This window comes from Marmota flaviventris, chromosome 2, assembly GCF_047511675.1.
Source record: "Marmota flaviventris isolate mMarFla1 chromosome 2, mMarFla1.hap1, whole genome shotgun sequence".
Taxonomy (NCBI): domain Eukaryota; kingdom Metazoa; phylum Chordata; class Mammalia; order Rodentia; family Sciuridae; genus Marmota; species Marmota flaviventris.
In genome coordinates this window covers 162690550-162715483 of record NC_092499.1, presented here as the reverse complement: position 1 = coordinate 162715483, position 24934 = coordinate 162690550, and the positions used below count along the sequence as shown (strand labels likewise).

General features: G+C 37.5%; 1 protein-coding gene across 5 annotated transcripts in view; it reads left to right on the top strand.

The window, feature by feature from the left end:
- Macrod2 (mono-ADP ribosylhydrolase 2) overlaps positions 1 to 24934 on the top strand; it is a 1986218-nt gene that overhangs the window by 1941646 nt on the left and 19638 nt on the right. For all 5 annotated transcript variants that reach the window (XM_071608715.1, XM_071608716.1, XM_071608713.1 and 2 more), the window contains one exon: positions 24785 to 24862. In XM_071608715.1, coding sequence (XP_071464816.1) covers positions 24785 to 24862 — 78 coding nt within the window. The remainder of the gene's footprint in view (positions 1 to 24784; positions 24863 to 24934) is intronic.

The following is a 24934-nucleotide window of genomic DNA, read 5'->3' as shown; positions in this document are numbered from 1 at the left end:
ATGGTTTGGGAGAACATTCCCAATCAAGGCCATTGTGTTGATACTCCCTGGAGCAGATGGGCATGCTATAGGCTGAGCCCTTTCTTGGAACAGTGTTAAATGCCTAGTTGACAGCACTTTGATTCTCCATGGACAAGTCTCCCTATTTTAGTAATAAATGGGCTACCAAATGTTGCTATATTTAAAGTTTCTTAAGTCTTGTATCACTCCAGGGAGAGAGAGAGAGAGAAAGAGACATATTTATGGAGAATCCACAGAGTGGCATTCCAATTTACCACCTTGCAGATTCTCTGGCCGTAACTGTAAGTAATGGCATCCTATTAGTGCCAGAAAGCTTTAGCAGATGGTTTGTTCTATGCACCAAGTGAATTTAAGATGTTCTGAGAAGAATATATTGAGATAGACTCTAGATAGATCACTGATTTGAAGAGAGGAACGGAACGGAAGACTCCCATTGTGACTGAACTTACCATTAGGTAGATCTACACATTTAACTATCATTTAACTTCCATAGGATCTGCAACATGAGGAAGAGGATGCACTGACTCAAAATTCCCATTCAGTCTCAGAACTTGGCACTTTCTTTTAGCGTTGGAAATAACAATGTTTCTCTGAGATTTCATAAATTTTTTCTACCACCTCTACTCAGTTTTAAAAGAGGTCTGCTTCTAGTGTATGCGAATTTTACTACTATATGAGGACATATACTCTAATTCCAAAAGATTCTCAATAAATGGCAACTTTTGGTAGGAAAGAAAGCATTAATGGCCTAATACCATGCTCCATAGGTTAGAAGACATGTTGTGATAAATACACAAGGAGAAGTTGTGTCTTGAGTTTGTGGATCACTAGATCCAGATTTTTCCATTCCACTCAATTGCTAAGTAACTCTTCTCCGATAAAGTCTGTATGCTGGGGGAAACCCTGATCACCATCTGGGTTCAACAGAGGCCAAGAAAAATAACAGGGCAGCAAATCAAATATCCCTGGGCCATGTCCCCTTTCCCATCTCAGGCCCTTTTTTCCCGGATGAAGCATCTGCTCTGGTATTTGATGCCCAGTCCTTTCATGGAGGATTTCTACTGGGGCAGGTTTCCCTCTGGCCAAGTAAAGATCCTGCCCTCACCTCCCAGGGTAGCCAGGGATCTACCTTTGGAGTTCCTTGTGTGCCTTCCTTCTGGAATGGGTAGAGTACTCTGATGATCCTTAAAACTGAGTCTTCTCATCTTCTCACTATAGAAAGGTGAGAGGGAAACAGAAGCTGGAAAGTGATCAGGCTTGCTCTTGAGTGGCCCATCTTTCTTTCAGTAGGAAATAATACCTTAGTCCTTCAAAGGGTGTGTGTGTGTGTGTGTGTGTGTGTGCACGCGCGTGCGCTTATGTTTGTGTGTGTACCCGTGTGCATGTGATATTTTCAGTCATATCTTTAGCCCTTGAAGACCAAGGAGAAAGAATCTGTCTGCATGTTTAGATACCATTTAGTTATTTTTATTAAGCTACATTGTAATAAAGTAACTTACAGTTGATTCGATCATTAAAACTAAGGAGACTATATAAATGCAGCTTAAACACTATGTATTAAGTATGTACCAAGTTGAAACTCTCTTTCCAGAAGTAATATCCTAAGTAGTTTAGGCCAGGCATGGTGGTGCACACCTATATCCCACTGGCTCTGGAAGCAGGAGGATTGCAAATTCAAAGCCAACCTCAGCAACTTAGGCCCAAAGCAACTTGGAGAGATTCTGTCTCAAAATATGAAGATAAAATGGATTGAGGATGTGATTCAGTGATTAAGTACCCCTGGGTTCAATGCTCGGTACCAAAAAAAAAAAAACTAAATGATTTAATATCAATGGTGCCTATACAAGGTTTTTCTGTTTCTGCCATCTCTGTAGAAAATAAGACAGTGGTTACCTGAAGAATTAATTGACGGAGAGTTCTAGCCAGTTACTCGTTTCTAAACTATCTCACCCAGTCCCGATTCCTATGTTATATTATAGCTTTGTTTATCCCTTTAAACAAAAAGAGCTGTGTGTTGATTGAGCTCATTTTATAGAATTTCAGAAGCTTCCTGAATATGTTGAGAGTTTATTTTTCCAAATTCGACAATTCCTTTGTTTTTTTTTTCCTACCCAAACAAAGCAACCCAATAGGTATTTGTTAAATTTAGCCCACCTTAAAAGTGAGTATTCCTTTCTCATCTCTCATAAATCTTCCATAGTATTTATATTTTTCATTTATATAAACTTTTTATATTTCTTGTTGAACTTTTAAAAATATATTATTATTATTATCATCATATATTTTTTTAAAAAACTCAGCAATACTATTGAAGTGCCAGAGCTATTTTTGTTTCTTCGTTGCTATTTTTATCCTCTCCTTGGAAAATTCTATGTTAATATCCTTTATATTTATCTATGTTAATATCCTTTATATTATTTATATTTATATTTCTAATAGAATACTCATTTTTTTCTTATTTATTTATAATGGTCCTTTACATGTTGTGGCTATTGCTTTTTCATCTTTAGTTCACAGATGGGAAAGAACACAGAGATTATCCTATCCCACCTATTTGTTCTGCAAATGAAGAAACTAAAGACAGATGAATTTTCCATTTTTGCGTAGAAATTTAGTGGATAATCAAGATTAAAATAGTTTCCTTGGGTCCTTATTTTAGGTTTCTTTCCCAACCACTTGCCTCCTTGCCTCTACTTTTTCTCTTCCTCCTCTTAAAAAAACCCATCATGTCATTTCATATGATTCAAAGTAAAAATAGGTTGGTTGCCTACCTAAATAGATTAAGAACTGCTAACTCCCAAATCGGTTCTTAATTTGTGATATCTCCTCTGGATCCTAGGATTTTTAAATAAAAGTCTCCACTTGGGTATCTTATTGTCCTCTCCAGTCTAACCTTTCAAAACTGAGCTTTTAATATCTGATCCCCCATCTGCAATTCTTTGTCTACCTCTTCTGAGCAAATGGTAGTTCCGTTGTCCTTGATGGTCAAATCCCAATTGTTGAAGTTGCCTTTGACTTTTTTCATATATCAAACTCTCAATCTATTCAAATGTGGCCACGTCTCCCATCTCCTCTACTCCCACCTCAGTCAAAACCGCCTTTCACATCAATTATTGCAATACTCACCTGATTGATTCTCCAACTTCATTTGGGGGGAAGTTTTTTGTTGTTGTTGTTGTTGTTTTTTTAACCACAACCAGAGTGATTCTTCTACAAAATAAGAATGTTTTAATTCTCCTCAAAATGGTCCAGTGACTTCCAGTCTCATGTAGAATATAATCGTACATCTATATGATAGGACACACAATCTTGACCTGTACCCTGCTTTTTTGACAGTTTTTCCCCCTTCTGACACCAGTTTCTTTAATCCACTCATATAATTTTTGTGACAAAAAGCAAAGATAAGCATACTCCTGACACTTCCTACTCCTTTACCTGAAATGCTTGCCTCTACACATCCTCAAATATAAGCTCTATGACTGCAAGGATCTTTTCTCTTTGACTGCTGTGTCCTCAGGACCTACAAGAGTAGTTAACACTCAGAGTATGCACAATACATCATTGTTGAGTGAGTGAATCATACTTACCATCAATTATTTTTTAGTTGTGTTGCAAAGGGTATTTTGAGATGTTTTATGTTCCTTATAGAACTGGTCGAATTCCTAGAGCTAAGGTGATAACTGTTCAGATATCACATCACAGGATTAGAATAAAAAATCCCTTGCTGTGTCACTCTTCCACCTTTCTCCTTCTTCCCAACCACTCTCTTGTCATCCTCATCTCTTTTCTACTTCTTGAGCATGCCAAGGGCTAATCTAAGACTTTGGGCCATTTTATAGGAGGTGACCCCTGCAGGGAAACATCTGTTCCTAAATGTTTGTGTAACTGATTCCTCACTCAGGTCTCAGTTGGAAGTTCCCCTCCTAGGTGAACCCTTCCTCAATCATGCAAGCTAAAGAACTCCCTTTTCCTGTCTCCATATTGCACCACACTGTTTTATTAAGACCCTACCAACATATTGTCAAAGGCTCACATTACGTGACATAATGGGTACTCACAAAATATTTGGAGGGAGAATAAGTGTCATTAATCTAGTCACTGAAGATCATAAGACTTTTGCCTCCATGACAGCCTCAGCCACATGGTGCTGAAATGATATATGTGTGAGTCTGTCTCCTACATTCTGAGACAGGAATAATGTTGAATTCATAGTTAACTTCCCATCATCTCCCACAGCTTCTGGTGCCTATTGGTATTTCATAGATGTTTCCTAAGCTAACATGGAAAGGCCCTAGGCTTCTTCACCAAGTTCGTATCACTTGAGTGATGGAGAATATGAATCACAGAAAGTAAAATACTAAAAATATTAAAAATTGAATATTATGAAATGACCAGGGGAAGCCCTCTGAGGAAGAGTACAAAGGAGAGTTAAGATGTAGAGAAATTAAGTGCCTAGAATTAGCTGTCAAAGAAATATAACAATGAGACCATCAATTCATGTTCTAGTTCAGAGAAACACCAAGCTTCTGTTGCTAGAAATTTAATGGCTCCTTTTTTCCTTAGGATAAAAAGTAATGTTACTGATGTGCTGTGTTAATAGCTCCTGTGACTGAATCATCTATTTTTTTGAATGCCTAAACATACTCTTTACACTGTAGCTATTCCAAACTTTCCTCCATTTTCTCTTTGATTAGTCTCCAAATCCTCTCTCCTTGAAAATGGTCCTGTCTCCCATTTTCCAGAGAAAATGAAGGTCATCAAAGGCAAATACAACAAGATGGAAATTATCTTGTCCATCAAAATTGACTTTAACCAGACATATGCTCCTTCCTCAACTTGTTTCTTGACATCTTTCCAAGAACTAATCTTCATATTGCATCTGAGTTCCTTTGTATTTTTTGTCATTCAAAACTCTCTCCTCAATTATTTCCAATTTTCCAGCATTGTGCTAGTTCTTTCCCTTGGGACTTCAAGCATATACAAATCTTTATTGTCTTGAAAGCCAATGGTTACTATTATTGCCTCCCCACTTCAAGCCACCATGTTTTCCTTTGTGGCTGAGTTTCCTGTATTTATGACTTATTTTCTCTATTCCTTCATTATCTAGTCATTCCGTTATCAATTACAAAGTCTTACTCTTGCTTCAGGTCTCTGCTGTGTTGATATTAGACCTTTTGCTCTTTGGCTTAAAAAGTCTTCCTTGAGGATATTTTTCATTTTCATCTCTTCAGTAGAACAATAAATCAAATTCCAAGATCACTGACACATTCTGAGGGCCAGACACTGTCTCAGCATCACTCATCAACTACTTTAATGAGTCATAGAAGTAGGCCACAGGATTCATTGGTTAACCGTTGAGTCAAATACTGTCTTACAAGAATGCAAAGAGAACTGAAATTTGGAAAATTGAAAAGAAGCAAGCTAACTTAGGGTAATCGGTTGTAAATAGTAAGATACATATATCAATATAGATTATTTTAAATAATGCAAAGGATGGTACAAGGGAAACCAGCAGAATTTCATCTGAGTAGCTGTGCTGATAGAAGTGATGGCTAAGCTGAGACCTGACGCATGGGCAGCATTGAGTTAGCTGCCTTGATATTAGACCTTCTGCTCTTTGGCTTAAAAAGTCTTCCTTGAGGAATGTTGTGGAAGGGGCAGCCCATGCAGAGGACACTGACAATCACCTTCATTCACCCCCTGTGTACTTGAGTCTACTAAGACATCACCAAGATGTCTTAGTAGCCTTTCTTTGAGTTTTATTTTAAATTCGCAAATAATTTTACACATTTAAGGGTTACAATGGAGTGTTTTAATATATGTATACAATGGGTAATGATCATATCAGGATAATTAGCATATCCATTGCCACATTTGTCATCTCTTTATACTGAGAATATTCAAAATCCTCTTTTAGGTATTTTGAAATATACAACATACTGTTATTAATTCTAGTCACCCTACGGTACTATAGACACACTGATTCCTGTTATCAAACTGTAAATTTATTCCTATTGACCAACCGCATCCTATTCCCCTTCTCTACTACGCTCCCTGGTTACTGGTAACCACTATTCTACTCTGTATTTCTATGAGATCAACTTTTTTAGATTCTACACATGAGTGAGATCACACAGTTTTTTTCTTTCTGTGCCTGGCTTATTTTATTTACTATTCTCCTGGCTTACCCATGTTGCCACAAATGATAGGACTTCATTCTTTTTTATTTTAAGGCTTAATACTACTCCATTGTGTATATACCACATTTTCTTTATTCACTCATCCACTGATGGATAATTGATTTCATTTTCTTGAATTATGAATAGTGCTATAAGAACATGTGTCTCTTTGACACATTAATTTCCTTATAATCAGTATTTCTTGAAAAACTTATTTCATGTAACACTTTGGGTACTTTCAGGATATTAAAGAGAACTCCTAGCTTAGGAGACTTAGTTTGGTATTTCCTCTGCTAAGCCATGTACTAAACAATTGATCATGGTACATCTGAACAGGCAGAGCAAGTCCTGGGGTGGGGCAGATACAGAGGGGAAGGGAAGGTGAGCCTCAATACCCTTGTATTCCATCTAGTTCTGAAAAACATAACTCGACCATACACACAACTATGTGGACAGTCACACACCTTAGGACTTTTTCTGACATGTGTCTTCTACTAGTGCCTCTTGTATGGAGTACTCAAATAGCAGGAACAACTAACCTCCACATATAAATAATTTAAGGTAAGAAAAAAGAGTTTTTCTTGCTCACTTCACAATCCCAAGTGGTTCTGAGTGGGGGGAGGAGAAACTGCTCCACACAGTCTCATATATCTTATAATTGTGCCTTTCTTAAGACCTTGGGTTCTAAAATGTAACCAGATCCTGGGTCAGAAGCAGTAGCATGACCTGGTAACTCAAACGTGCAAATTGCCAGGGCCCCCAAAGACTGGCTGAATCACAGGCTCTGGAATAAGATGCAGAAATGTGTTTTTATAAACTGTCCAGGTGGTTCCAATGCTCAGTCAAGTTTGAGAACCCCTGCCCAGGGCCTGGCAGAGGACAGCAGGCAGGGAACATGGAGTCCATACCAGAGAGCCTGTTTAAGGTGCCGTTCCCAGAAGTAGCACTTCTCTCTCCTGATCCCAGTCCATTGGCTTCTGCGCAGTCATGAGTCCTTGCCTAACTACTTAAGAAGCTGAGAAATTGCCCAGTTCTGTGCACCTTAAGGAAAGTGCTTCCATCGTGTTTTTCCTACTTTTAGTCTCTCTACCTTAAATTCATTCTCCTTCAGCAGTCAGACTAACCTTCCTAAAATACTAGTCTGATATGCTACGTACTGACTGAAACTTTCAGGGGTATCACAGGCTTTCAAATGGCATTCCTATTCCTCTAGGGCTTGTCCCTGTTGCTTCTCTGGCTTCATAGTTTGACACCCCCCCACACACACACTCACTCACACATGCTGAGCTCTAACCTCCATCCATCCTGAACTACTACAATGACAACTGGCTGATCGTTTGTTGGGCTATGTACCCTCTTCTCTGGACCTTTGTGCTTGCTGTTCCTCCCATGATTCTTCTGGCCACTTCCAATCATCTTCCGAGGCTCAGCCAGTATATAATATTTTATTCAGAAAATATCACCCTGAAACCACTTCTTAATTCTACCCATTCCCCTAAAATTGGTTAGATACCCTCTACTATCCCAGAATAATTCTTAATCCCTTTGAATTTTAGTCACACAAGTCTTTATAGGCCAGAGACTTAATCTTATACATATATTCTTTCTTTGTTAGCCATAGTTTGGTATGGGGTAGATGCCCAGAGAATCTCTGCTAGGTAAGGAATGCGGAATGACTTAATAGACACTTGGGCTCAGAGGTTACTGATAGAGGAGGACATTGATTGTATCATACTTTGACTAAAATTCATTATTAAGTCTACCAACTTCTCTCTTCCTTAGTTAACTACTAGACCTTAACTGCAGCCAAGACCTTTGACACTGACTATAAGACCGATACCATGAATAGGTGGGACTGGGGGAAGGAATCCCTTCCCATCACCAGAAAATCAACCCAAAGCCCAGCCCTGGTTGGTCTGTCCATCTTTTTCACAAACAAAAGTCTATCTTCCTTCCATATTAATTTACATACATAATTTACATAATTAGTAGGAAAATAAGGAAGTACAGTACTTGAAATGTAATCAAATTACATTGTTTAGAAAACAGAAAAATGAAGTTTACTGATGTTGGTAGGTTAACAAAGCTGTCTCAGTAGCTTAATCATCCACTGGATGAATCAGTCCTCTATTCCTGTCAACGCTTCTGCCGTGACTCATTCTGGTGGGCTAATTTCTAATCAAAAGTGATAAGCTGGGAGGACGTTCACTTAAATTATGACAACACCCTTCACAGGGATGAAAATAAGTATTAGCCTCAGCAAGTTGCAATAATTCATGTGCATAGAATAGGAGCAGCAAAACTCTCTTCCCCAGTCTGCCCCTTGCCCAAGCCTTCAATGATCTCATGATCCCATTCTGTCCTGGATCTGCCTCATCAGCTATTGCCTTCCCTCCAGCTGTGCTGATTATCCCCTCAGAATAACAGCATGCTGCTTCTGCTCCCATCCTAAAAAACACATTCATACAGCTTCTGTGTAGGGTAAGTACTCCAAAAATGATATGTAGACAGGAGAGCAATGGGTTTATTGAAGAATAAAGCATACAGATGCCAAAGGGAAGCAGAGGTGTGCAGTGAGATACAGGTGGTGTCACCTGTTCAGCATTTAACAGCCAAAGGGAGACCCAAGCCTGAAACCAGGCAAATCTGGCTCCAGAACCCAGGAGCATCACTATTGCCTGTGTTCTCTGTATCTTTCCCTGACATGATGGGTAGTGAATTTGGTCAATACTGAAATACTTTCTCATAATTGTTTATAAAGGGCCAAATACACCACTAAGTGCCCAAAGTGCCTCATTCTATATATCACTTACCTATGAGGTAGCTGGGTTTTTTTTTTGTTTTTTGTTTTTGGGGGGGGGGGGTTGTTTTATTAGGACCCTGAATCACATTGAGGTTCAATAACACAACCATAATTGGCCAGTAAGTAGCAGAATCAAAATGCACAGCTCAAATTTATGCTTTCCACCATGATTTGACAATCCTTTATATTGAGTTAGATTGTATGATTATAAAAATGGATGAATCTAACAAGCTATAGGAAATTATTTATAAGAAGTTCTAGATTAAATGAATGAATGAATAAAGTGCCTTTCCAAAATTTCTGTCTGGAATTAAGGGTATTATAATCTAGCAAAAAGAAGAGTCATGTTATTTTTTTAAGTGGTGCACTTAATTATATGCAGTGGTGAGTTTTATTGTGGCACATTGGTACATGCATATTACATAATTCCACCAATTTTACTCTTCAATACCTCCTCTTACACTCCCCTCCTGCCTCTCCCGATACCCTTCTATTTTTCAAGAGTCATGTTATTTAGATAATGCTGTTTTCAAGGTTTCATTTTTTAATGTTGCTATAGCTTTATGCTACAAATACAATTTCTTATAGTTGATACATTACACATACATACTAGAAGAGGTGTAGGAATCTTTTAAGTTGCATTTTAGTGAGAAACAGTCAGTAAGCAGATGACTCTCAAGCTTCCATGTGGACAATGATGACCAAGGCAGTTTATTAAAATGCAGAATATCAGGTCCTACCAACCACAGATTCCTATTCAATACTATTAAGAAGCTGGAATTCTGCATTTTGTAATCATCCTGAGTCCAATGCAGATATGAGTTGCTTTAGAAGAAATTAGATGAATCAGTAAGGCTACCATTTCACTAATTAGCTTCTTTGAAAAACCTCGAAACACATAGCTTTTCTAAAGGGTAAAATAACTACCAGAATAAAACTATTTGTCCATTATTTTCTATAATGGTTTGTAAACTGTATGATAATACCCAAGATCCAAAATATGATGCATGCATCTGTCAACTTAGCTTAATTGAATCCGGGTAGACAGAACATTAAAGTTATTTAAAACTTGATATTGATTTTTAGGGGAAACGCTACTGATGATTCATTTTGCATATTCAACATGTTTATGTTATCCCAGAAGTTTAATTTTTCTATTAATAATGTGCTAGTGAAATTAGAGAGACCTTCAATTGTAAGAATAATTTTATATATATATACATATATATATAAAATTATATATATATATAATTTTCTTTCTTATATATTGTAAGAAAGAAAATCTCAGAACAGAGAGCTCCATATAAGGAATAGTGCTTTAGTATGTCCCTCCTAAAGCAGATCTTGGATCCAGATGGTTTACCTGGAAGACATTCTCAGGAAACATAAATGAGGGAGTGCAGCAGATAATAGGAAGACTATCCTTGTGAGCAATGGCAGCTCAGTTCCACTGAGGACCCTTTAATGAACCATGTAGAACACACCTCAGAGTTGCCTCATCATGGATAGGGAAATTGGGGTGTGAGCCAATGACTCGCTTTGCTCATTGGTGGAAGAGCAAATGATTCTCAGTTGTTCATGTGTTCAGGATGCCCGGGCTGTCCTCTCCACTGGCTAAACAAGCTACCCTGATGATACTAGTGGACACAGAGAGATGCAAGAATTATGGGTATTGAGAGGAAAACTCTCAGTATAAGAATACTATCACGCAGCCACACAGGGACTCAGAGGTGGGCCCAGTGGTGAGATGGCCTAGACATCAACAATACCTACTCCACAAAACGAGGAGAGTTGGGTGTCTTAATGTTGCCATTGATGAACAGCAGTTTTAAAACACGTCTTCCTTAAGAATTAAGACCACAGCTAGAGCTAATCATGAAGATTTGTGTCTTGAATTCATACTACTAGTGTGGTCCCTAGAAATCTCAGGAAATGTAATTTAAGTGATCTGGAATTGGTAATGCTGTCCAGTCACTAAAAAGTAAATGTAAATCCTGTGTGTAAACTTGGCTTCAATCCAGCAGTTGTGAAGCAATTGATGGTTCAATTCATCTCAACTCCAGCCCCCACCCCATACTGTGTGAAGAAGTGGAGGAAAAGTGTCTTCAAGTCCATAAAACACAGTAGTAACAACGTAGCCACAAAATCGATACAACCTTTCTTTTACAGAATTTAAATTTACATTACATTTCTAAAAAGAAAGTATTCCTTTCCTTTCTTCCAAGGCATGTGCTTGTATACACATGCACACAAGCCACCACATATTTGTCTCTTAAAAATGAAGTCTACAACAAAAGGAATTCAGGAAGAGGGCGAAGGGATGGGAAAAGGAGAGAACAGTGACCAAATCTAACCAAACTTTCGTATGTGCATGCACAGATGTGGCATGCTGGGTTCCAGCATTGGATGTATCCACAGGACGCTAATTTAAAAAAAAAAAAAAAAAGTAAACTGTAAATGGATTGAAGAGGAATCAGTGGAGTGGAGAGAGCGAAGCTGGGGTGAGGGGAGTGCTGGGGAACAGAATCAGGAGCTGGTTGCTTTCCATGCTTTTGTGATTATGTCAGGGTGTATCCTGGTATTGTATACAACTAAAAAGAACTTTTAAAGAGAAAAAAATAAGAATGAAGGATACATCCTGCTATATGAAAACTGTCATCTTTCTTTCTCCAAGGTTTACAATGACACCAAAACAATGCTCTATTGAAAAGAGCTAAGTAGTAAGCAGATTATATGCAACAAAACCTGAAAGCTGAAATTGAAGGGAAAATTTTGTATAATACTTCCCATATGCCCAAAGGAAGATCAGGGCAAAGGAGATGTTCCTGTCTCTTGCGGCATTTTGAATTTTCAAACTTTTTTTTTTTTAACAAGGAAAAATCTCTCTCTAATTCTATAAAAGGAAAGAAATGAAGCCTGTTGAGTTTTTCCCCCCTTTTAAAAAGCCTGGTTTTCAGGCTTTTATTTGACAATCACATATGGATTGGTCTATGCTTTTTCACTTTATTCTTTTAGAAAAGCATTGTGTCCTATGATCAATAAATCAAAATTGGATTGCCTCCTCCTCAAAGGTGAATTGTTATCTTACTGAAGAGGTTATGTGACAGGATCTCTAGTTTGGTAAAAAAAAAAAAAATACATGAACAAAAAGGAAGGATTAAGATTTCTGTGGCTGAAAGGAAAATTCTGGATGCTATTTTTTTTTTTTTTTTTTTGTTATGGGGAGAGTTTCCTGAATTGTCTCCTAGAACAAGAGATTAAATGTCAAGAGATAAAGCAGGTGCGGGGCCCATTATTCAGTACTGCCAGAGCCCATTCTCTCATCGAAGATGCTGTTTTCACACAGAGAATGAAATCAGCTTGACAACTACTAGAAGTATCCATGACAGTCTGAGAGGCAAAAGCCCAAACAGAGGGCTAAGCATCCCTTCATTGTCAAATCCTAGAGCGAGTAAAGATTCATGACTGTGGGAGAGACCAGGGTACCTGAAGACATGCAATCAAGACAAAATCAAAATCCAGCTTAGAAGTTGATCAAGCTCAAAGGAACAGACCAGTTAAGATGCTCAACACTACAGGGTTCTGGGAGGACAGTAAGCAGCCCAGGACAGTCAGTTCTTAGAGGGGCTGGTCCTGGGTCCTGGAGAGATCGAGAGTATCACAGATCCTTCTGCTCTGTATTGACAACCACCTTTATTCCTGGGTCTTCAGACTCTCCATCTGTCCAAGGAAGCCATAAAGCCTCATTTGTAGTATGTGTTTCTTGGCACAGTGGTAAGAGTTCTACAGTGACATTAACCTAGATTTCCAGGGTGTACAGAGTGAAACTTATTTTAAAAAGGAGAAGCAAACCACACAGCTTTAATTCTAACCTGACAGAGAGATGTGGTCTGTGTGATGCAGCCCTGTGGAGGGGAGAATGTCGGTGCACCACTGTGGACCATATCTACTACTGCAGTCCACAGAGACATTCCTGATATGACAGGACCTTACCCTCCTCACTGTGAATCAGTTTTAACTTGACTGTATTTCCCCTAGTACATCTTGGAGACATGGAAGGCATTTGAATCCACTGCTTTCAAATGAATTAGAATTGACCAGGTGTAGGTCTATGAAAGAATTGGGGGAGGGGCACCATCTCCCAGATTTTAACCCCATTTCATCTGCTTCTGCAGGGCCATCCATCTCCCCACTGTCACTAGTGTGGGCTGTTCATGGAGCTGGGAGAACTTTTGGTCTCAGCCTCATCACTGGGTGGTCTGGGGCAGCTGGGACACTTCTCTAGGTCCAGTGTTCACACTTGTCCAGGTGCTTGGCTGAACTGAAAAATGGTCAAGGAAAGAAAAATATTTCACAAGGAAAGCATTCTTATTTAGACAAAGAAAGACAACATGAACACTGGTTCATAAGATTATAATCTAAAACAGAGAGGAAGGCCTTGGCAAACATAATTCCTCACAGGTAACTGAATTCTCTTTAGCGAAAGCCTTCTAAGAACAATTTGTTATGTGCTTAGTGAATGTGGCCCAAATAGTCTTTCAGAGGTAGGTGTGTGTGTGTGTGTGTGTGTGTGTGTGTATGTATGTGTATATATGTACGTTTAAGTGTTTGCCTTGGTGGTGCAAACACCAGAAGTCATACAAATGGTTAAATTCAAAGAAATTGAAAGATTAAGATCCCAGTATCTGTGATGGGGCTTTGTGATGAGAAGCTGAGTGAACAGCGGGCTTCAGTTTAATACCAGGTGTGTTTGAAAATGTCTCCTAGTAGGAAAAATTCTATCATTTTTCTTTGAAGCTGAAAGAATTGGTGTTGAGGGGCTGTGACCAAAGATGGAATTAGCTTTAGCAGAACTGAACACACTTACTTCCAGTTCAGGGCCCCGGACAGCCTTCCTCTCGTGCTTCTCTGAACCTGCATGTTATTGCACAGATGCAGTTTTCTTTCTGGGAATAGATTTGTAGTGCCTTGATCGTGGATTAGGTAATGTGCTAGGTTTTATTAAATGTTTGTAACAAATTACGCTGTTTAGGAAAGATATAATACAAAAAAAAAGGGCAAAAATAGAATGGAAACAAGAGCATAATTAAAAAGGAAGAGAATTAAATTATCTCTGATTGAAGAGCTTTAGCTGTAATCATTCAGGGTCTCAACCCAAGCAGCAGAGGTGCCTTCTGCCATAAGTGTGTATATAGTTTCTGAGAATTTAGTTTTCGTTATTTTTATCAGTAAATTCTTCCCTTATGAAAGAGTTCACATAAAGAACCATTGAAAAAACCAAAGTTGCCCCCTGTGTGTCTCCTTATATAGATAAAGCCCTATTAGGGTAAAAGAATCAAGAGACTACTCTTGTTTTTTTAAAAAAAAAAAAAAAAAAAAATCTCTATTCCCCAGGACCCTGCTGTGCATAGATTTTGCTGGTTGCAGTAAAGAAACAAAAGCCACAAAGGGTGTGTGATGGTGTGGGGGGGAGGGGGGAAGTTTTAAAGACACCCAATTTGTATTATTCCTGCTGTAAAGATCCTGATCTGAGAGGAGCTCTGGCAGCCCCCAGCAGAGAAGGGCCTCCTTATAGTCCTCATTCCTGCCAAGCCCTGGGGATGGGGAATGCATAATGAGGCTGAGTGAGAATCGGATGCTTAATTGGGGCCTGGAAAAGGGAAAGAAAAAAAACCCATGTGTGGGAGGTGATCAGAATCCAGCTCAGGGAAGCCAAATGTGACAATACCTGGGAGGGCTTCAGGGGTCGGGTCGTGACCACTTACAGAGAGGCCAACACTACTTTTATACTTTCAGGGAGGGAGGACAACATAGTATGGAGGACAAGGAGGGGTACAAGGGCCCAGGCCCAAAGGGATCTGGTTGAAGATGTTAAGAACTGAGTTCTCCAGATACTTTATAAGCAGGAGGTCTTTCTACTTAGCTAAATGGTTGGCATGGGTGTAAAACAGTTGAAAATGTCTTCTAGCTCAAACTTTATCCTCTACCGCCTAAGGTGTTTTCATCTCCCACAGAACAGAGGGCTCACTCTGCTTTGTGCCTCTACAGCTCACAGCACACCCCTCCACCCCCCAGTCAGTTGGTTGATGACTTCCTGTCTGGGCTAGCTGGTGAACTCCAGGAGGGCAGCGGTGTGCCTCACAGCATTTTGTGTCTCAACACATGATAGGCTCTGAAATATCTGGTGGACTTTTTATTCTTTTCTTCCTCAATATTGGGTTTCTCTGTAGAAAAGAATCGACTGCCATTCTGACAAAAACTCAAGCATTTCCCAGCCATTCTAAAAAGGGACCAGAGGAAAGCATGTCGTCTGATTAAAGAATTTATTCATATTGGGGTCTCGTGCCCACCCCCCACTACCATCCTGCCTTTCATCTTCTAAGGGGAGCTTTGGGTTTTGATTAGGATAGAATATTCCCAATTGATAGATGAAGAGGTGTGCTGCCATGGAAAGGGTCTTTTGTAGAAACACACAGACTTTCCACAAGTATGTCAGCTTCATCACTCATTATCTGATTGGGCAAAGGGAGTCACAGAAGTCTACAATATTTGTCCAAATGACAGAGGTACAGTGGTCAAGTAGCAGCTTTAGAACTGGGACTTTTGGAGGCAAAATGGCCGAATAACAAATGTTTTAAAATTTCATTGTACTTTTGTCCCAAAGACCACGGACTAAGTATAAATGAAGTGTATCAGTTTGCTTGGGTTACCAAGATTAATACTATAGATTGACTAGCTTAAACAACAAGAATTGGTTTCTCAGTTCTGGAGGTTGGAAATCCAAGAACAAAGTGCTAGTTGATTTGCTTTCTGCTAGGGGCCTACTCTGTGTTTCATAGGCAGTTTGCCTTCTCACTTGGTCCTGAGAGAGAGAGAGAGAGAGAGAGAGAGAGAGAGAGAGAGAATGCCCTGTTAGGGTTCCATCCATATGGTCCCATTTAACTTCATTTTCATAACGGCCCTAAGTACAGTAACATTAGGGGTTGGGACTTCAACATATGAATGTGGGGACAGGGAACAAACATTCAATCTACAAAATCCATTCAAAAAATACTCTTGACATGGGTGGCTGAGGCAGGATCACAAGTTCAAGGCTAGTCTTAGCAATTTAGCAAGACCTGTTAAGAAGGGCTAGGGAAGTAGCTCAGTGATAGAATACCCCTGGTTTAATCTCCAGTTTTATTTTGTTTTGTTTGGTTTGGTGGGGCGGGGGATGGGGGGCGAGGATATTCTTGAAACCAACTGCTGGCAAAGGCCAGGTACGTGTGACATCCGTAGCAATAACCAAATCAAGAATGCACAATTGATACTGGGCTTAAGGTGGTGTCACATTTCAAAACCTCACTTGCCTCCAAAAATAACAACATGAAGACAGGCAAAAAGAAAACATCAACGAAAAGTACAGTTATCAAACAAAAGAAAGGGCTGGTAACCAGCAAAGGAAAGGAACTTTCCAGAAATGAAAAAGGAATGAACCTCGTATTGTCCCAACCCATTTCCTATCTTTGCAGGCTCAGAAATAATCCTGAATAAGTTACCACTTACTTCTTCAACTAGTAGAGGAGCAGCCCAGGGGAATTTCCACAAGAGCATAAATTCAGCCATGAACACCTTTTATTCCTCCTTTCCCCAGAGAGACAGGAAAACCTGGCTCTAATTCTCCATTTCAGTATCTCCTACTAGGAAGAAAATGGAAAAGGAGAGGCAGACCAATAACAAATGCCTAGAACTAATTGTCTTTAACAAAAACTTCAAATACACACACACACACACAACCAGAAATTTCATCAAAGAGAAAATACATAAAACAAGACCTTAGTGTGAGCATGAAGCAGAGGGAAGAGGTGCCACCCCAGACCCCTCCTTCCATGAAGGAACTTCTCCCATAACGCCTTCCCCCTGGAGTCTGCAGAGTTGGTCGCTTTTCAGTTTGAAAAGATGAAAGAAAAAAGCAAAAGAGAATAGAAAATTTCCCAGACTAAGTCTTTCTCTTGAAAAGTTTGAGTCTTATATTGAATTGGAAAAAAAAAAAATTCAAACCCGCAAAGAGCTCCCCTGCAAGATGACAGGCAATAGTGCAAAGTGGGGTGAACCTGGGTGATTGTGAGATATGTTCCACACTTGAGAAATTCAACACAGATCACATAAGTAGATGCTTGGGCTGCTTTAATTCTCCCCAAGAAAACTTCCAAAAGAAAATGCTTCCTGTAGGCAGCTCCAGGAGGACCACAGATACTGGTCAGAAGTAGGATGTACATGCCATGCTCATCACCCAAAAAAAACCAAAAACACACATTTAAGCCATAACAGAGAGAATGCAGGAAGGAAGCAAATAAATAAGCATGTAAAAGACAAAAATGAAAGAAAACATAACCCAAGAAAAAAGGTTAAAATTTGCTGAATTGATGATCTAATGGGCCAACCATTTTCCAAATGTCATACAGAAATCTCACCCCAAAACACAACTCTGATAAGTTAATAAATTGTCCAGTTATGTTGGCATCCCATTTTAAAAACCTGAAATATTTAATACTGATTTAATCTTAAAGAAAAATCTTAAAGAAAGTACAGACAAATGACAATCCAGGAGAAAATATTTGTAACATATTGCACAAAGAAATTTAATTTTCTTAATGTATGAATACTTAAAAGTTAATAAGGAAACAAAATAAACAACTGAAAAGAAAAATTAGTAAAACCAAAAACAGAGAACCAGAGAAAGAGGAAAGTAAAGTAACCTCACTCATATTGTAATACTAATCAGAACTGGAAGAACTTATCCATTTTTCTCCCTGGAATGTTTGAGGATATTTAATGCTAGGAGACTATGGAGAAAACATTTTCATGCCCTGCTAATTGGGTCCCAGATTGCTCTCACTTTTTCAGAAGGCAATTTTGCAACATCTATGAAATCTAAAGATGTACATATATTAGATCCAGAAATCCATAAAGAGTTTATCTTAGGGAAATGTTCACAAAATTTTGCCAAGATTTAAGCACAAGAATATTCACTGCAGCCATTTGTAAAATAAACAGTATAGAAACATCTACCAATCCTGTCTACCAATACTGGTCTGGTCAAAGAAAAGTATAGTATATCCATATCTATGCAATAAGATAGTAATATATATTATTGTGGAATGATCACTGATATACATTAAATATATATTGTAAATATGCATTAAAATTATTAAAATATAGTAATCTATGTACTAATATTAATACTTAAAATAATGAAGTGTGTATACATTACATTTATGAAAAGGCCACACTGCAGAAAATATAACATGATCAGTGTTTTATGTAAATGAAGAGATGAGAGGAACCCACTGGAAAAGATTAGATTGTGTGCACTGTTTTTTTCTGGAAGGCTTATAGGAAAAAAAAATGTAACATGAAGAGAGTTGTCCAGGGTCACTTTTCATTAGCATTTTTCTGAGAAGTTTAAAGTTATGTATAAGTGTTTTGTTTCTTAACATCACTAGTCTTATTTAAGGATTATGCTTCATGATTTTTTCTATCTTTATTTGTATTTAGAAATAAATGCATGCCTTTAAAAAATTGATCCATATTGCATTAAATTATAATTCATTTAAGTTAATTAAATCTTCATAAAACATGAAGATCTCCATAATAACGAATCAAAATCTGGCAAAGAAATGAAGAGGGAAGAGAGGAAGAGAGAGGAGCAAGGCAGGGGAAGGGAAAGAATAAGGATGCAGGATGGATGGGAAAAGAAGGAGAGGAAGAATCTAGACACCCTACAATGAAAAGGTAAAAATCAGAAGAGACCTTTGAAATGCGGGATGGTGGATTAAAAGCATCCAATTTATTCTGAGTGACTATGGTTAAAGAATTTAAATGTTCACTTTTAATGAAAAACAATACATTTTGGCACTTACAGCCCATTTCTAATAAAAAATGTAAAGACTGAAAGAAAAATAGACATATTAAAAATTTATATCTGAAATGTGATTTTTTTTTAATGGAAGACCAATTTACCTTTAGTAAATTGAGAGGGGTCTTTTTTCAAAGCCAGAATAAACAAGTGCAACATTATAACTTTAATATTTACCTGTTTCTCACACAGAATGTAAGAAAGCTAAGAAATACTGAAAAGCAATGTTTTCTGAGATTCCGTATAGTTTAAGAATGACTTTTTTCAAGATAATTTTAAATAGTGTTGGTGACTTGATTATCAGATCAGTTTATATCATTATAACATACTGTAGCAGAGAAATTCAAACCCTCTCCAAGTCCTGTGTTCACATTGACACTCTGTCCTTCCTCATTAAATTGGTTGTTGATCTCTTTTCACTTAGCTGCCCTTGGATTCTAGACCTAGATAGTGAACTTGGCATATATTGTAAAAGGTCTATTTGAGCTCATCTTCCCTAACAATCAGTAGATTAAAAAGGACTAAAGTCTCTTAAGTTGTAAATTGGCATCTATGCATGTGGAGTAACAGCATTCTTCCGTTTGAGCTTGAGAGTTAAATGTATGTGACAAATGTCCTAAGCTCTTCCATTGTGTACCATTAAAAGTCAATGAGGTTTGGACTGTTTATGGAGCTGTGTACATTAATTAATTCAATTTCTCAAAGCTTCAGACCAAATCAGTTATTGATTAGTAGATGATTTTAGGTAATAAGAGATTAGCACATTTATTATGTATTTACAAAACAAGCATAAATCATGCTTGTAATTTCATAGCTATAAGAAACGATGTTAGGACTGAGCCCATTAAACATACATTCAGTGGGTTTGTTAGCTACGTTTCATTGGCCAAAGCAAATTTCATGGCCAAACCCAACACCAAGGGACAGTGGAGTAGACTTCGCTGAGGGTTGCAGATTGGAAGTGAAACTTCCTGAATAATAATACTAATTACAGTAATTTTGAAATCTGAACACAAGCCCTGAGCACCACACCCATCATTTCACCAGTACAACTGCATTCTGAGAAATAATTATTTGCAATTCTATTTGATGTATGAAGTTTACCATCAATACAAATCTCAGAACATCTTAAAGGATCCTTTGATATATTTCCGTGCTTACATATTTTAAAATCTGGCTACCTGCATTTTGTATATATCTTGGCATCTTGTGTAAAGACCTGCTTCATTTATTGCAATGTCACTGACCTACTAAAGGTTGTTATAATCAAAGGTTTGAGAAGTAATTGAAAATGGTATCAAATGTTCCAAGCTCAATTTTAGCATCTTTTATCTCCTGCTAGGAACCCTGAAATTGTTTGTGTTCCAAGCAGCAGCAATCAAAATGGGGGGAGGGTCAGGCTGTCCAGGCACTTTTTGTTTTGATCAGATTCTGTTGTCCATGCCAAATGGACTCATTTCTCTCGGGCACTCAGTTGCATAGCCCAGCAGGAGAGTAGCCATTAGGGTAATACCAGTTCCACATGCATGTCAGAAAAACAAATGTCTCTCATTCTCCCTTTTTTCAAATACACAACCACACTTGTGCACATATACATATGGCTATGCAAATTTACACGGCATGCCAATGCACATATTCGTGGCACATGTACACATATTGTACACGTAAGATATAAAATTAAAAAATACCTACCAGACAAACCTTGAGTTGAAAGTGGATCTAATAGACACTGCTTCACTCTGCTTCAGGAATGCAGTAGTAGATAGAGCTACAACTTTGATTTCTGCTCTTCTCTTTGTTTTGGATCTCATACTTGTCACTGCATCTCATGTTAATTATGTTTCATCACAGTGCAAAACCTTAGACTTCTCACACATTCCATTGTAAAATAATGAGGTTAAAAGGACAGGCATAGGACAAGCATTTTAAGAATTTAATGTTTTCTGATTTGCCTTTTGAATTTTTTTTTCTCTGTTTCTCCTAACTTTTCCCTTCCTCTTCACCTTTAAAAGTGTTTATCATTCTTCCTTTTCACTGAGTATCGTGTAATAAACTGGCATACTGCCTATTTGATAGAAAGTTCTCCATGCTGCCAAAGGGCTTTCCCCATTGATTGAAGGATTTCCTGAGTCAATTAGCCACAGGTTCCTCTTGATCCCATCAAAAACAAGGACCCTAAGAAGAAAGTCAAGGAAGCCATATTTAAGTAGAATTAGTCTTATTAATTTTCCTTCCATAGTAATCATTTCTTATAAAAAGTAACAATGTTTTAATTCTGATGGCATCCTATAGAAGTAAGGAGTCAAAAAATCTAGTTATTTTACTAGTTAAAAAAAAAGTGAAGTCTTTAACATGCTCTGAGATTTGGTAGAAGTCATTTTAAAAAATCCAGTGAAAAACCAAAATATCCTCTTTAGAAATATGCCTGTGTATTCAAGTGTATCTTGCTCATTTTCAATTGGGTACTCTCTTTTTATGTTATATTTATTTTTTTTTAGGTATTCTGTGAAAGAGGCCATTGCACTTTCTTATGTTGCGTTTTGATGAATTTAAGATTGCTAATTTTAATGTTTTACAGGTTGCCAGAGTTTTCCTTAATGGTTAGTGTTTTGTTTGTCCTGAAAAGAAATGTTTGTCTAATGATGTACAGATCTTTATCTATGTTACATTTACAATTAGTTCTTAAGTCTACCTGGAATTTATTTTTGAGTAGTGGAAACTATTCTTTCAGTGTAAATCTACTGATAAGTTTTCTTTTTTCCTGAAGTATTTTTTTCTTTATTTCAAATTCAAATTTGATGAGTTTTTTGTTTGTTTGTTTTTGGTGGGGGGAAGGTATAGAGTTTTAATTTCTTTTAGTACTTAAAATATTCCATTGTATTGTCTCTGAATTCCATTATTTTTGTTGCAAACTTATCTACAAGCCTTATGTTGCTATTTTAAAATTAATGATTATTTTCCCTAGATAATTTGAGTTTCACCTTTGGTTTTCAACAATCTTTATGATGATTTGCCCAAACGAGGTTTGTTTTGTGTTAATTTTACTTAGTGTTATAACACCCTTGAAATAGTGGTCTGATATTACATCATCCATTAATTTTGTCATTATCTCTTAAAATACTGCATTTGACCCATTACACAAAGGATAAATCCTATTTCTTATATCTGTTTTTTACCTTTATTTTAGGCTTTGCATTATCTTTCAGATTCCTAATCCCCTCTTCAACTGTGTCTACCTACTATCAAATCCCCCTATTAAATGATATTTTTTTCAGTTCTAGAATTTTCTTCTGACATGAATAGGGCCCAGTTCTCTGATAAACTTCTTTGCTATTAAATTTTTTCAATTTGGCATCTAATTTCTTATACACATTAATCTTATTTTAGTTGTGTCTAAAAATCTGAATGTCTGATATGTGTCTATATGTTGTCTTTTTATTCTCAATTTTCAGTGATTTGTTCTTGTACTTCTGGAATGCCAGGTATTTTTTTATTGATGCAGGACATTTTGTTTGAAAAACCGTAGGCATAACTTGAGGCTTGAAGTTTTTGTTTTGTTTTGTTTTCTTACTTACCAGAGTACCTCTTTGTTGGTGGGCCCTGGTCTTTAATTTTTGCCTCCCCTAAACCTCAAAAACATTTGGAAGCTGTCTTCAGTTTGTTGACATAGGTAGAATGTCAGCTACCCTTTGCACCTCTTTGAGTTTGTTCTGTATTTATGGCTCTCTGGTGCCTTAAAAGAATTGTTTTTAATAATCTGTCCAGCATTTCTAGCTTTTCATGGTAAGAGGGTTATTCTGAAACATGAAAGTCAACCTTAAGCAGAAATCTTTCTCACTGTAATTCTAATTTGCATTTCATTCACTGTTAGCAAAGGGAATCATCTTTTCACATGTTTACAAGCCATTATTACTTCTTTTATGAATTGCCTATCAAGCCTCTTACACATTTTCCTATTAGTTTGTTTCTATTTTTAGAAGCTCATATTGTTGCTATTATTAACCCCTTGCCTCTGATAAAACACAAATATTAATATTTAATTTGTAACTTAAAAAATATTCCTTGTGGTATTTTTGCATCCAAAACCTTATTATGGCCGGGCTCGGTGGTGCTTGCCTGTAAACCCAGTGGCTTGGGAGGCTGGGACAGGAGGATCTCAAGTTCAAAGCCAGCCTCAGCAAAAAAGCAAGGTGCTAAACAACTCAATCAATGAGACCCTGTCTCTAAATAAAATACAAAAAGGGCTGGGGATGTGGCTCAATGGTCGAGTGCCCCTGAGTTCAAATCCTGGTACCTCCCCTCCCCTACAAAAAAAAAAAAAAACTTATTACATTTATGAAATAAAATATTCCCATTTTTCCCTTATTACTTCTATGTTTTGAGTCAGATATAGCACAGCCTATATCTATCAGTATATTCTGTAATTGTGTGTAAAAGGGTGTGTTGATGCCAATTCTAGAATTGGCAGTGTAAGGAAGGATATGACATAGTGTTAACAAGTTCAGCTGGAAGTTTTAAGTTTTGTTTTCCCTTTCCCAACCTCATCCTCAGGGACTAAATGGAAAGAACTCATGGACAGCTATTTTCCTGTAATCCTTCAAGGGCTTTAGGAGTTATATTCTCTTTCTCATATTATCATTTTCTTGATTTATGTAATCTCATATCGTTGATGTTACTCTATTCTATGTCTCTCAATACCTACATGTTTACTTCACAATTTCCTTTACACTCAATGTAAAAGTCTATTGGGGCATCTCCACTTAAATCATCTTTGACTTTAGACCTCAAATCTAAAATTATTTTCTTTGTCTTTTCCCACTGTGCAGCTATTTTGTCTTCAAGTTCTGACCTCCCTACCATCCATCCACCTGGGCTAGGAGCTCAGTCACTTCTCAGTCAAACCTCTTGACTGTGAGCTCCAGTTACTCATTACCAAGAGCACACATTTTCCATAATGAAAAGATTGAAAAGGTTATAAACTGGATCTTTCCCATCCTTGCATCATTCTCACCAGCAGGCACACCACATTTAACATCATCTCTGCTCTTGTATTCACATAATGAAAATGAATTTAACCTTCTGTTTAAAAGAAGTATGTAAATAATGTAAAGTGACTATTTTTCTAGGGTTTTACTTCTATCTGTATTCGCCAATATCCTTATTCTTTAAGTTAGGAAAACATAATAGATATTGTTAACTAAAAAGTAAGAGATGATTGTCCTTTTGAATATATGGAAAAATTCTCCTAATATTAAAACACATCCTGTCACTTCTAAGAACGGCTATTGCGTCTGGCACAGTAAATGGATGGCATACTTTTGAAGTTGATAGAGAATGACCAGAACTTCTGACTGGATACTCCACAATCCACAATGGCAACAGCTAAGGTCTCCTAGGGAGGCAATAAGTCATTCATTTGTTGGAACAATAACAACAACAATGAAAATCCTTCAGTGTCAGGAGAATGAATTCTTCAGTTTTCAGGCATGCCTAAGGCAAAAGAGGCTTTTGTTTTGTTTTGTTTTGTTTTTCTTTCTAATCAAAGGTTAAATGATGCACACATAGAGAGTATCCTAAATTTAAATGGAACATTGTGCTAATTAAACCACATTTTTTTCTTTTATGCTACCTGATTTCTGATTTAATAAATTGTGTGTATGTATGTTTGCGATTCTCTCACAAATTAAAAAGAACTTGGAAGATGGCTTTAAAGTATTCTAGCAACTCAACCCACTATTTCCTCCTTTAACCTTCTCTGCAAAAGAAGTTGAATCCCAGGAGTATTTTTAAATTTAAGAGGGCAATGGAGGGTGACAGAACAATTGGCAGTCAGGCTGTTATAGTTCTCTATTAATCAGGGACTATCTTATTCCCCTCTTTCAGTTCAAGGCGCGGACACACCTATAGAGTCTGTGAAAAGTCAAGGCTCCAGTGACACAGAAAACACTACAGGTCCTGATGGTAAGTTTCTGAGCTTTCTGAGCTCAGATTATACATGTGGTATGTTTTCTGTGTGATCTGGGATTAAGGGAG